This window comes from Leishmania martiniquensis, chromosome 36 (assembly GCF_017916325.1).
Source record: "Leishmania martiniquensis isolate LSCM1 chromosome 36, whole genome shotgun sequence".
Classification (NCBI taxonomy): domain Eukaryota; phylum Euglenozoa; class Kinetoplastea; order Trypanosomatida; family Trypanosomatidae; genus Leishmania; species Leishmania martiniquensis.
Genome location: NC_090171.1, coordinates 1780141 through 1793223, shown reverse-complemented (window position 1 = coordinate 1793223; position 13083 = coordinate 1780141). Strand labels below are relative to the sequence as shown.

Below are 13083 nucleotides of genomic sequence, written 5' to 3'. Positions count from 1 at the left end.
GCTCTTCATGTCCGTTTGCCTTCGCTCTGGCGCGTTTGTACCTCACTCATTAGCGGACCGCGTACTTACCCCATGCCGCCAATCGCCTTGCTGCGCTCCAAAATAGCAACGAAACGGTTGCCCGTCTTCACAGCATCCGTCACACTGAAATGCCGATCGCGCAGTTTCCCAAGATGAAGAGTCTTGCAGAAGCTGGTGCAGCGGTGGCGCATGACGAACCGTTGGATACCGCAGGATCCGAAGTTGCCGACGCCGAGCCCTTCACCGTCGTAGGTGTGCACCTCCAGGTCGGTCAAATCGCTCTTGACGCCCTGCATGTCGCAGATTAGCAAACCGCCCTCGCTCTTCTCCAGAGAATAGTGCGAGAGCGCCTCGACCGCCTCGAAGATCATCGTCCGTTCGCGGGCGGCGGTCGGGCTGAGGCGGCACTCGTTCGTTGGGTAGGCCTCGCCCATGTTGCCGTTGTATTTCGTGAAGCGGCCCGTCAGCTTTGCCTCCACGTTGAACATCACCCGCTCCGTGTCCTGCGTGCGGTAGGAGAAAAAACCTGTGCGCTTGGCGAGCAGGTCGGGCGACAAGTCAACGCGATTCAGTGCAATGACAGCGCCCTCAAGAACATTGAGAAGGAACGGGCAGCCGTCCGTCCTCTCGCTGTTGAAGTCCTTTGCGAAGAGTGAGGAGAGCTTCTGCATCATAACATTCGTGAAGTAGTCCCTCTCGACGACATTCTTGATCGTGCGGCGGAACATCTTCGCCACCATTAGGGTTTCCTCGCATGCCACCAAGTCCACGACTGTGATTTCGAAGCAAACACGCATGCCACCCTGACCGATGCCCCGCTCCGGGTTGACGATGCGAACAAAGATGCGCGTCGAGGTCCAGGTAAGGTCGTCAACGTTGAGGTCGTACCGGGTAGCCGGGAAAATGTAAGCAGTATCGATTCCTTTGGACTGAAGGCGCCTGAACTCCTGCTGGGCCAATGGGCGGTGAAGCACTGCTCTCTTCTTTCCACTAGCCGTGCCATGTTGGCGACCCTCCTCCATCCACGGGCGGAGCGTTGTCTCATGCGCATCGCATGAAACTGATAGCGCAGAAGAGGCGACGTTCGCAGTACCTGCGCCCGCGGGCATCTTCTCAGATGGGCTTGCGGCCGTCACAGACAAAGGTGGAACGGCATCCGACGCTCCACTCGATGTCGAAACAAGGTCGAACACCTTGTTAGGGCCCAGTGCGTGCTGCTGTACAAGGGTGACATAGCGCATCAACTGGCTCGATGACACGTCGTATAACTTCAGCTTCTGCGGAAGCAGCTCCAATCCGATAAGCTTGCAGACGTCGTTGCAGAGGTGCGCCTTTGCCCAGGCATCGATGCCGGCCTGGCCACTATTGAGGGACCCGAATCCACACCCGCTGGAGGTGTGGATTCTCGGGTGCACGAGAAGGCCATCCCTGCACTTGAAGTCGCACAAAAGCAAATGGTTGCTCGATTTGCGGAGTGTAAAGTGCGAGAAGGCGTCGACAACTTGGCGGAGCACAACATCGTCGAAGCCGTCGGCATCCTTTGTCAGCTTATCGGCACTGCGTGCGCACTGCGGTGGTAAAGACTTAAACTTCAGCTCCACTACAAACATCACATCGCCTGAGTCTGCCGTGGTGTGCGCGAAAAAGTTGCTGCCGTGCTCGGCGCCCTTCATGCCTTCCGGGATGTTCGAATGTGGCACGCGCACCGCATAGGCAGCGTAGAAATCGAGCTCTCGTTCCGGTATGCCGTTCGCGCGGTACTTGCGGAAGACGTGGCCGAGAGCCATACATACAGCGTAAGCATCTCCGACATGGTAGTAGTCGGCGTCCCGCGTGTCCGGCCGCAGAATGAAGCGCGCACGCATCGGCACCGGCTGCCCGCCCTCGTACTCCTCCTCGATGGTGAAGTAGGCATGCGTGTCATCGACGGTGTCCGGCGACGCCGGTGTGCACACTGTAAGACGCATCGGGGTCTCCATCCACTTGGCGCCAGTAGGCGCAAAGACGTACTTGATGGCGTCGCAGGTCATCTTAGTCGCATGAGACGAGACGGGTACTGGCTGCGAGTCGTAGAAGGCCGACGCTAGATCGACGCTCTCCAATGAAGTGTCAAAGATAGGATACCTTCCTTCACCATCTGGCTGGACTGCCGGGCCGATGCGCGCGACCACCCGCATTGTGATGACGCTACGCAGGTAGTTGGTGTAGTAATTCTCCTCCCTGTCGAGCGGGTTCACGAACACAGTGGCCCTCTCGTTAGACGGTCCGTCGTCGCCGAAGTTGGAGATACCGAGGGCGCGGCAAGTATCACCGCACCGGTGTCGCTCGGCCCAGTCCATGATCGCGCTCCTGCCTCCATCGCCCATGCGGAACCCCTCGCGGTCCGTTGTGTGAAAGAGCGGGTCTAGCAGATACCCGTCGCTGCGCACAAAGCCGTGCGCTACCATGCACATCCGGCTCTTGACGTACGTGAAGTGGGAAAAGCCGTCTGCAATGTCGTGGAAGATGTCGCGCGACCAGGCCGCGTCGCCACGAGGGTAGCACTTACCCTCGTCCACTTCCGCAGACGCGAAGGAAACACCGAGAGCCTCGCAAGCCTTTGTGTTCGGCTCCATCAAGAACATCATCTGCCTCGTGTCGTGGGTTCGGTAAGAGAAAAAGCCTTTGCGCAAGCTTAAAATTAGCGGGTCAAAAATAGAGAGCATGTCAAGGCGCACCACAACACGGTTCGTAAGAAGCGGCAAGTGGAACTTCACGTAGTGAGGGAGACCTTCTGTGCGCGTGTAGTCACGTGCGAACTCCTCGCAAAGCGCCTGCGTCTGCCCAAGGCTGTAGTAGTCGGCCTCTGAAACCAGCTCAATGTTGCGGCGGTACACCCTGGCAAACATCGGTGTCGCCTGCTTCACGGGGTCCAGCAACTCTATCGCGAACGTGGCAAAATAGTTGTCCTGATGAACGCCGCGGTTGTGGTGCAGCACGCGAATAGTGATGGGGTGGGTGAGCCAGCACAGCGTGCGGTTGTCGAAGACGTACTTGCACCCACTCACAGTCACCGGTGAGGCATCGCCAATGTTGCTGGTCTGCACGTAGCGGACCAGCGGACAGGTAGGGATTCGCCTATTTGAAGACGGCACAATGGAGTTGGTGGCACCCCTCGAGGAGGAAGCCTCATCAGTGGTGTGCAGGCTGCACGTAGGGTCGCCTGCGTTCGTTTCCCAAAGCTCCCACGTCGTATTGTTCCAAGTGCTGGACTGGTCGAGATCACTGATGTGCCTGTGCGCCACGGAGCCAGCGACGGCATGGTTGTGCAACGGGCTGAAAGCTGAGCCTGTCGTGCACGAGTCGCTTTTGCACCGCGAATCTGACTGGCTCGTCAAGGCATGGTTCACCTTGGAGAAGCTGCCGTTCGCGTTGTTTTCGGTCTCCGAGGACTCTGACTTTCCCTTCACAGAGGAGTCCGTCTCCATCGTGCTTGCCGTCAGCGAGGAAGCACAGGGAGAAGAAGAAAAAAGGAGGCGCGGCGCCCTTTGAAGGTGGAAGCAGGGGGGCTACACCTGCCGTCTGAAAGGCAGCCAAGACCCTTGAGTAACTTGGAAGAGAGATGGTGGGGGAAGGGGAGAGGGCTTCCGCAGGTGCAGCTGATCGTCTGTGCCGACCACTGCCTGCCAGGAAGGATGGGGAGGCCTACCGCTGACGACACTGAGAGGTAGGTCAAAGCAGTAACGAGGCGGAAAGACGCACTGATGCAGATCTCTCGTGGTGCGTGCGGGAGTAGGGCACAGCACGCGAACAGAAAATGCGAGGGCGGCGCAGGTGATCACCTGTGGGCATACAGAAGGAGAACAGAGACAGAAAAAAAGACGAATTAAAGAGGCCAACGAAAAGCGGTGGTGCTGTTCGGGATGCTGTTCCTTTTGGAGGGATGTTAGAAAGGGATGGGGGAGGGAGGCTGAGGCAAGACTCAACCACATCACCGCCACGCGCCTCGAACGATCTCCAACTTCGAAAGCGGGCGGGTGAGAGGAGGAGGAGAATTGACAGGTATGCTTGTACCACAGAGAACTATATGAGGAAGGAAAGAGGAGCCCTCACAGCCTTCGACAATGGCGCAACCGGACGCCTCCTCGAAGGACGACCAAAAGGGAAGAAGGGAGAGGAGAGAGGAGGGACAGAGGGGCGGTTAGCTGGCGTAGCCGCGCACACACAAAAAAAAACAGGAGCGCAAAAAAGATGAGGACGGAGAGAATGAGGAGCCCCTTTCCCTTAGTACCCTCTGAATTGGTTTCCTCTTTCTTATCCCGCAGAGGCGCCTTTTTCTTGGCTATTGTGTATCTGGGGAGAAAGGGCGGCGAGCGGGGGAAGGGAGGTGGAAGGAAGGGGGAGGCAGGGACAAAGCCTCACCCACGGCAAAGAACAAAAAGTTGCCTCTGCGCTGGCGAGGAGGTGCGTATCTGTACGGTTTTTTGTTGTTAGTTTTCTCTTTCCCTGTGCGGATGTGGGCGTGTATGCGTGAGTTGGGATGACGTACTCGCAAAACGTGAATCAGAGGCGACAGGTAGACGTCAATAAGACGACGTGCTGCAGCCACATCGATATTTGGTGCTCTTTCTCGAAGGCAGAAAAAGTAAGGCAGTGCGATGAAGGACGCACAAGAAAGGGCGCGCCCATGCGAAGTCAGAAGGGGGATGTGCGCGCGTCACGCAAGCACCGCACGAGAGGGAAAAAAGGCACGATCCCGCGCACAAAAGAGAGGACGAATGCGAAGAAATCCATGTGAAGCACGTTTGCAAGTGGAGAGAGGGGAGGTGGTGCCCCCGCACATGTCAGCGAGAGGACATGAGAAAGAGAGAGGGGAGGAGACGGTGAAGTTGATGAGCAAGCGCACAAGCAGTCCAACGAGAGCGAATTCGCCTCCCTCGAGAGACAGTTCGGCAGGAGAATTCAGCACACGCGTACTCGCGCATCGGCTGGAGACGGACATGCAGCAGCGAGCACCGGAATGCTACAAACGATGCAGAATCGTTAGATTTGACAACGCCATCGCTCTCAGTCCCCCCCCCCGATGCTTTCTCCGGCCCGCGCCAAAGAATATCCTCTTGGTCTTTCGGAGGGAGCCAGCTCAGTGGCGGCACCTCGAGGAAGTGAGTTGTACGAGCCTCTTTTTTTTCCACACCGCATTGCCTTTGCGTCTGCGCGTACGGGGGGCGGTACCTGAACAGAAAACTCAGTATTCACCGCTTTCTTCGCCGCGAAGGTAAGGCCTGCATCCATCTTACCTTTTTTTGAGTTCCGCTGAAGGCGCATGTGACGCAATCACGCGAAGCAACGAGAGCACGTAAGCAGGCAGACACGGAAACACGGGCCCTCACCTTTTTATTCGCTTGCTTTGGACTAACTCAGATGTTGATGACTTCACATTCAAGAAACGAAAAAGAGAGGCAAAAGAAAAACGCTTCTGCAACTGCCTCAATGCTCTTGCGCGACGTTACCTCTTTTGGTTCGCTCATTCCCCACCGAGCGACACTCGCGCCTTGCAGCAGCAGCAGCAGCAGTGTCACCATCGTCAGTGTCGTTGCCCTTATCAACGTATGCCTCACTGGTGAACGACTCCCTTTTGTGGTGGCGGTTGTTTGACTGGGCCCATTTAGGTCCCGGCTTTCACAGCGGCAAGTATAGTGGCACGTCAGAGAAAGGAGAGCGCAGGGCACGCGCCCTACCGCACTCCCTCCCTCCCTCCCCCCGCGAAATAAATAAATAAACATCGCAGACAGAGGCGTCATCTCCTCCTCTCGTCCATGGGTTTCCTGCATTTGATTTGAATGCGATAGTATCTCAGCCGTGAACCGCCCCGGCTTATGTCCCCATTGCCACCGAGAAAGCCGCGACAACTTCCACTTACATGAGCGATGGTGAGTCGGCTGCGTGAGTAAGAGCGGGGGCCAGCGGCACCCGCCACGCCGATGAAGGAGCCGCGTAAACCTACGCAGAGGCGCGTCTTCGTGTTGCTGGTGAGATACAAAAGGTGCCGCTTCAGTTAGACAGCAGCCGAGGCGCACGAAGTTCAACCGCAAGCAGAAAAAAAAAGTAGTAGATGAAGAAAAGAAAGCAGGAGGAGATGCCGTAGCACTCACGGCCAAAATATCAGCTGTAGCATCAAGAAGGCGTCACACCCTCTCAGCTCCACTTCCACAACGTCCTACCGCCCCATTTTAGTCAGGTGGAACTTTGACAAATGGACCGTGGGAACGCCGCAAGTGAGCGCAGAACGGGTGGAGCAACACCAGATGAGAGCCAACGAAACGTTTTTGTTTGTCAAAGTCTGTAGCATGCGGCAAGAATGTCAGCCACAACAGACGAACACAGCCACAGACCACTCACCCCTCTCGCGCGCGTGGCGAAGAGAATGCCCGACGCCGGTGACACATCAGAAAAGATAGAGGGATTAAAAACCGCAATCGTCCAGGCTGTGCGGGGCTGCGCACACAGAGCGAGAGAGAAAAGAGAAGGACAGTCGAAAGCATAGAGAAACCGACAGACACGCCGACAGGCAGAGAGGTCACTCGCACCACCGCAGCCATTTTTTTTTGTACTCCTCAGGGGAGACGGAAGATACAGCAACGACAAAAAGAAGAACATGGACAACGGTAAAGGAACGGAAGAGGTGCACGTCTTCAAGAAGAAAGGCGAAAAGATACATTTACGAGTGCAAAAAAAACAAAGAGAGATGCAAAGCGAGAGGGAATGATGCGTCCGAATCGAAATGGGCCGCTGAGGCGGACGTTCGCCGCATGCGGCCGCCGAACGACCAAAAGCTCTGGCGCGCTTGTGCCTCATTCCCAACACCTCGAGCGAGCAAAACGATGGAGAGGAGAGAGAGAGAAGGGGGAAAAACGACCAGAAAAGAGTCGGCACGAGGAAGCAAACACAAAAAAAAACAGTCATTACGCATTAGTGACTGAGAACAGAGAGGAAAGCGGCGAACGCTATCGTACGCGCATGTGCGCACAAGACCACATCTGTCCGTGTGAATACCGGAGGACGCCTCCTTCGGTGAACGTGTGGGCTTGCCACGGAAATCGCTCTGAACGCGTCTTGCCCGGTGTGCGTTTTTTGGGGGGTGCGCGCACCCCTCGCCTCCTCCTCGATCGTCAACGACGAGCAGGAGCGTGGAAGGAGAGGAATGAGAAGCCAGTCAGGCATCAGAGCTATTAGCAGGCCTGCCTGCACCTTGAGGCGCGTATGCCCGTCAGTTCAGTCGGCCGTACAGACTACGGGCGGAGAAGGCAAAGCGGTTTGAAGCTGAAAATGATCATTCAGAAGCCTCAGGCACTGGACAGCTCTACTCTCTAGTCGATAAAGCACCTCACCAGAGAGATTCCATAGGGCATGGCAGAGGAGGAGCACGTGAAACTTGTCAGAGGGACAGCAGCGCTGAGAGCTGTATCGCATACTCCAGCCGCTCATCGTCGGACATCTCAGACAACGGCTTGGAGAGTGGAATGATGTCCTCAGGCAGCACCGGAACCTGACTGCGCAGCTTCGCCCTCAGAATGTGATGATAACTGAGGCGGCGCTCCCCCACCGTTCGCTGAGAGCGCCTTTGGCCCTTGGAAAGCGGCTTGAGCCTCAATCCCCTGCACACCTCGTTGCATGTGTGTGCCTCGACCCACTTGTCGATGCCCTCCTGGCCCATGTTGCCCATGCCGAATCCCTTGCCATCCTCGGTGTGAATCTGCGGATCCGTCAGAAAGTCATTAACGCCTTGCAAATCACACACGAGCATCGATCCGCCACTCTCTACGAGAGTAAAGTGCGAGAACGCCTCCACCGCCATGAGTACGTGGTGCCGCTTTTTTTCTTCCTCTGAGCTCAGCTGCTTCTCAAAGCCCTCGTAGACGTCACCGAAGTTGCTTGTATACTTCGTGAAGATCCCATTGAGACGAGGTTCCATGGAGAAGAGGATGTCAGCCGTGTCGCTTGGGTGATATGAGAAGAACCCCGAGCGCTTGTGCCTGTACGCCTCTGGGATCTCTCTTCGGCTGATGCGCACCGTTTCGCACTGCAGAAACGAGACGATATGTCGCCGGAAGTTTTTTGGCACCGGCAGCCTGTTGAACTTCTCCGCGAAAACACCGCAAATACACTGCGCCTCAGCCTCGCTAAAGTAGTCGCTCTTCACCACCTTTGAAATCTTATGGCGAAACATCTTCGCCACCATGTTCGAGCTGAATCCGCGCTCGTCCAACTCTTCCAGCGCAAAGCACACCCGCATGGCTCCTTGGCTAAGGCCGCGATTGGGATGAATGATACGCACCATCGTGTCCAACCCCCTCCATGTACACATCTTCACATCGTAAACGTATTTGCGAGCGGGTACCAGCACATCCGGTTCGTCCGTTGGCAAGTGCTCGGGGCTTTCGTGCGTGTGCAGGGGCAGTGTCCATGCCACCCGCGAAGGCGTCGGCTTCACAAGTGCTGCTGCAGACACTGGTGGCGCGGCGACACCACGGGCAGCAGCCTTGGGCCGCACCGCTCCACCGCGAGAGGGGCTGCGCGTATCCTTAGCGTGTAGCGAGGGCGAAGCCGCCAGCGGCGCTGTGAATGGCAAAGTTTTACTGAAGGGAGAACGCGTAGAGTTCGCTTCTTGTAGGAGACAATGAGAAACGCCTTGGTATCTCGGATTCAACAGCTGCGCAGACGGCACTTCCGTCAAACCGCCCTCCAGCAGCGGTGAGATGACGGGAGAAGGGCTCTGCGAGCTGTCCGTTTTCCTGGTTGGCATTTTCTTCCTAATGCACGTGCGGGACCTTGTACTCTCTGCCTCGATGCCTTGCGCTCGCGGTGCGGGCGGCGGCTGGGAACAAGGCTGCTGCTTGCGTGTCAGTACTGTGGCGACCCCCGCGATGCCGATCGGCTCCTTGTACGTGTGCAGTGCGGCCACCGATTGCGCCAAAAAAGCTGCTGAGGACGAGGTGGGGGACGCCACGTGTGCGCTGTGGCCGTTGCGGCCTCCGTGACACCGCAGGCTTCCCAGCAATGATGGGACCCCCAGCGGGGCGGTAGACGGACGTGCCTGCTCCGAGTCATGCAGGACTCGTGCGAAGGACGGCGCTGCAGACGAGACAGATGTGTTGTTACTGATGTCTTTTGCGGCAGCCGAAGATACGCTGCGAGTGGGGGCCTCCTTTACTTGCGCATTGCCAGGCGCACTAGCGTTGCTGCGGCGTACCTTCTGGGTACCATCGGTATCGCAGGCGCCGCCCAAAGCAGTATTCGGCACGCCTCGAACGGCTAGCGGCTGGTGGGAACATGTGCGCTCCCGCAAAAACGCCGTAGCGTCGCGGCGCATCTCTACACAAGAAGGAAGAGCAGCAGAGAGCAAAGGCAAAAAAAAACAAATACGATCTGCGCGACCAGACACGAGGGGGAAAGGGGGAAGTGGAATGGTGAGGCAGACTGTAGAGAACCAGAGCAGAGACGCACAACGAAGGCAACAGCGACACACACACACACAAGAAGAGTCAAGCAGCGTAAGACCAACGAGACGCCTCTAAAAAAAAAGTTGGTGGCGGAGAGCGATGAGATGCAAAGACTAGGAAAAGGGAAAGAGCAGCGGACTTCGCGAGCCGTTTGGCTCAGTCATTCGTGTCACTGTCACCTTGCGTGGTCGCGTATCAGCGCGAGTGCATATACGCCCGATAAGAGCTCCGCGTGGCGTGACGCGGCCTCCCCTCAATGCTTTGGTTTGTGCGCTTTTGTGAGAAGCTCACACAAATTGCATGGGTGATGAGAGTGGCACTGCCGAAAGCGTGGCGGAGAGGGGAAAAATGCAATCAGTGGGCGGCCGTGAAGGGCAAGAGCAACAACAAAAGCGGGTCGAAGAAAACACGTATCGCAAGCGCGGCTCAGTCGATCGGTCTCCCGAATGATGCGCCGTCGTGAATGCCCTCACCTCCGCGAGAGGAGCTGCGCTACTGTGCGAAACGAGACAACAAACGGAAAAGAATACTGACGCAACGGGCCAATGAGGCGGGGTCGATCGCGGAAAGGCTGAGGGCAAAGGATGTATAAACATGTAGACGATCGAGGCCAGCGGAACGCAGGTGGATGAATCTGCACTCCGCAACAAGGGTCGACACGAATCAGCGCACTAGCCGTCACACAAGAGACGCCAACATAGGCAGGTGGACACAAGAAGAAGCAGAAGAAAGGGACGGGGAGGAAGGCCCGAGGAATCGAAAGGGGCGACCAGGGAAAAAAAATGAATGCGAATCGGTGCAGCCTCGAGGGGGGAGGGGAGGGGGGAGGAGGCGTCAGTGCTGATGTCGCTCTCTCTCTCTGTGTTTTTTCTCTTTCTTGGAAGAGGAGAGGATAGGAAAAGTTTCAGTGAAAGGGCGACAGTTTTTCCGCTCACTCCCTATTTTATTGGTCAACTTCGGCTTCGCAGAATCAGCTTGCGTGTATCTGTGTGTGTGTGTGTGTCTCGCCGAAGCTGAGCTGACCCTTTACCGCTTCTTCTGTTGCGTGGCGTGTGCTCTATTGGGTCTCTTCTTGCCTTTGTTTTTGTGTGGAGAGGGGGAAGGTGAACCTGTTTGCAGAACTGTGATCACACGGTAGGGTAATACCAATTGATGAAGCGCTTTCATATGCGTGCCAGATGGTGATGTCCGGAGAAGGTGGAAGAGAGAGGGTAAAAGAGGAAGGCAATGGAACGCAGCATGAAAGGGCGGTATGGGCGCCGCTGCACTGGTACGGTGCTCGTGCCAGGACATGCCCGAACCACACCTCATGACACCCGCTCCGTCGTCTCGTCGCGGGGCGTGCGTGCTCGTGGATGAAGGGGGAGGGGATCGCGAGCACTTGAGAAACTTCGAAGATTCAGAAAAATCGCCATCGCGCCTTCGTCACTGCACCGATGCCATGAACGAGTCGCACGACACTTGAGAACGAAAACAGCAAGCTCGATGAGAGCACTGTGCATGGCAGTCGCCCTTTCCGCTCACCTTCTCCCATACTTCATCTCGGAATCGCGGTAGTAATTCTTCCCTTCCTGTCATGATTTTTTGCTTTGTTAGCCGAAATACTCGAGGAAAACCAGATGAGCACGCGTTAATGCGCTGCAGGCATCCGCACACGAGCCGCAGCGAAGCGCTTAATAGATTTCTCGAATAGTCGCACACAAGGCGGTCCGCAGTTCACTCGACACCGTACCAGAGGCGGCAGTGGTGCGGTCAGCATGCTTTTCGGCATGCAGATGCTTCATTCAGAGGCTAGCGACGACAGCTCAAACAGAATCCGCCGCGCCCCTACCACCCTTCATGCGCATTGCTCTCGCCTCAGCTTGAGCGAGTCCCACCGCGGCAACGGCCACTCCCTCCACCCGACACCCCCCCGCCGCGCTCGAGACGGCTACAGTTCCGCCTCACACCAAATACAGCTCACCTCTGCAGCTGGTCGCGAATGTCCCAGAAGAGTCTGCCGCTGTGAATGCGCGCCTTGAACTTCGTCGCGAGGAGGATGGTACCGCTGAGGCGACGGTGCAGGGAGTACACCGAAGTTGGTGGAGGGCGCAGGCGAAGTTTTACCATCGTCGGCACATGCGCCTGAATGAGAGAGGGCAAGTTCTGGACGCCGAAATCGAACAGGTGCGCTCGATCCTGAAACGGTCTCCCCAGCAGCAGCACACTGGCGCAGTGCGCCTCGAGCATCTCCTTCACCTCCTGTCCTGTCAGGAAGCCCAGCGCTATGCTCTTTTCGACAACAGCCTCGCGGTCTTCGGTGGCGGCCGCGGTCACGACGTCGAGGTAATCGTCCAAAAACGCTCTCGAGTACTCGCGAGACGCGCCAAAGTCGAGCAAGTGTACTTTTTCCTCCTTGGCGTTGTACAGAAAGTTGGAAAAGTTCGGATCTGTTTGCATGAAGCGCCACACAAACAACTCCTTCAGCGTCAGCTCCATGAAGCGCTCGGCAATGTAATCGCGCAGTCGTTGCGGAACATCAGGCCGCTTGCCAAGCTGGTCGATCGGGACGCCGCGCACATACTCGGTGACAAGTACCTGATCCGTGGTGACGGCTTCGTAGACCTTGGGGACGTAGAAGAGGTTGGAGAGGGCAGGGTCCGCTGCGACTAGGTCGCGATACCTCATCTGCTTGGATGCCTCAAGGCTATACCGACACTCGGTCCCAAGCTCAGTGCGTAGCTCTTGAAGAATCTTGTCCACGAATAGCCCCGGCGGCAGTACGCCAAACGACATGAGCACCTTCAGGTTCGCCACATCGGAATCGATGCTCCGCGCCACGCCCGGGTATTGCACTTTGACCGCGACTTCTACTGGAGGCTTTGTCGGGTCCGTGCCCGCGGCGCCAGGCCTCAAACTGGCGCGATGCACTTCGCCGATGCTCGCCGCCGCTACAGGGGTATCGTCGAAGGTGTCGAAGAGGTCCCTACGCCAGTTAGCGTTGCCGAACTCCCTGGCGAGAGTCTGGTCGAGCTGACTACGCGGCATCGCAAACGCCTGATCACGCACCCGCTCGAAGAGGGCGGTGACCTGAGGGGGAACGGTGCTTTCGTCCTGGATACTGAGCATCTGGCCCAGCTTCAGCACTGAGCCTCGCATGCGACACAGCGTGTCGACAATGTGCTGGTGGCCACGCTCGGAGAGCAGTCCACCAGCCGGCGTGCTGCCCGTCATCTTCTCCCACCCCAGTTGGACGAAGAGTGAGGCGAACCCCGCGGCGCGGCCGATACGCGAGGAGGGGACATGTTTGTAACGCATGTTCATGGGGGTCTTCGGCTTCGAAAGATCCTCAGCCACATCCGCCGGCAGCGCCAAAGAAGAGGCGTCCTGGCGCTTCGCAACTGCACAGTTGAAAGATCCACCCTTCACGTTGGTTGCCGAGGCCGTGGTGAACACGCCACCAGAGGCAGCCCTAGCCTCTAGCACACCAGCGTTCGCGAGCATCGCCACAGCTACGCGCTGCAGTCCGCGAGCGATGTTACACAGAGGGGCATCGCGGCATGCAAGAGATGCACGCATCGCTCGAAATTCGGTAGCACACTCC

The 13083-nt window shown here is 57.2% G+C and overlaps 1 protein-coding gene across 1 annotated transcript; it reads right to left on the bottom strand.

Moving 5' to 3' along the window:
- Nucleotides 1-11459: 11459 nt before the first annotated feature.
- Nucleotides 11460-13058, bottom strand: LSCM1_00485 (uncharacterized protein; the record flags this gene model as incomplete). Its single annotated transcript, XM_067318136.1, has 1 exon — nucleotides 11460-13058. The coding sequence occupies one exon, from the start codon at nucleotides 13056-13058 to the stop codon at nucleotides 11460-11462; it is 1599 nt and encodes a 532-aa protein (XP_067174241.1).
- Between the last annotated feature and the right edge of the window lie 25 nt (nucleotides 13059-13083).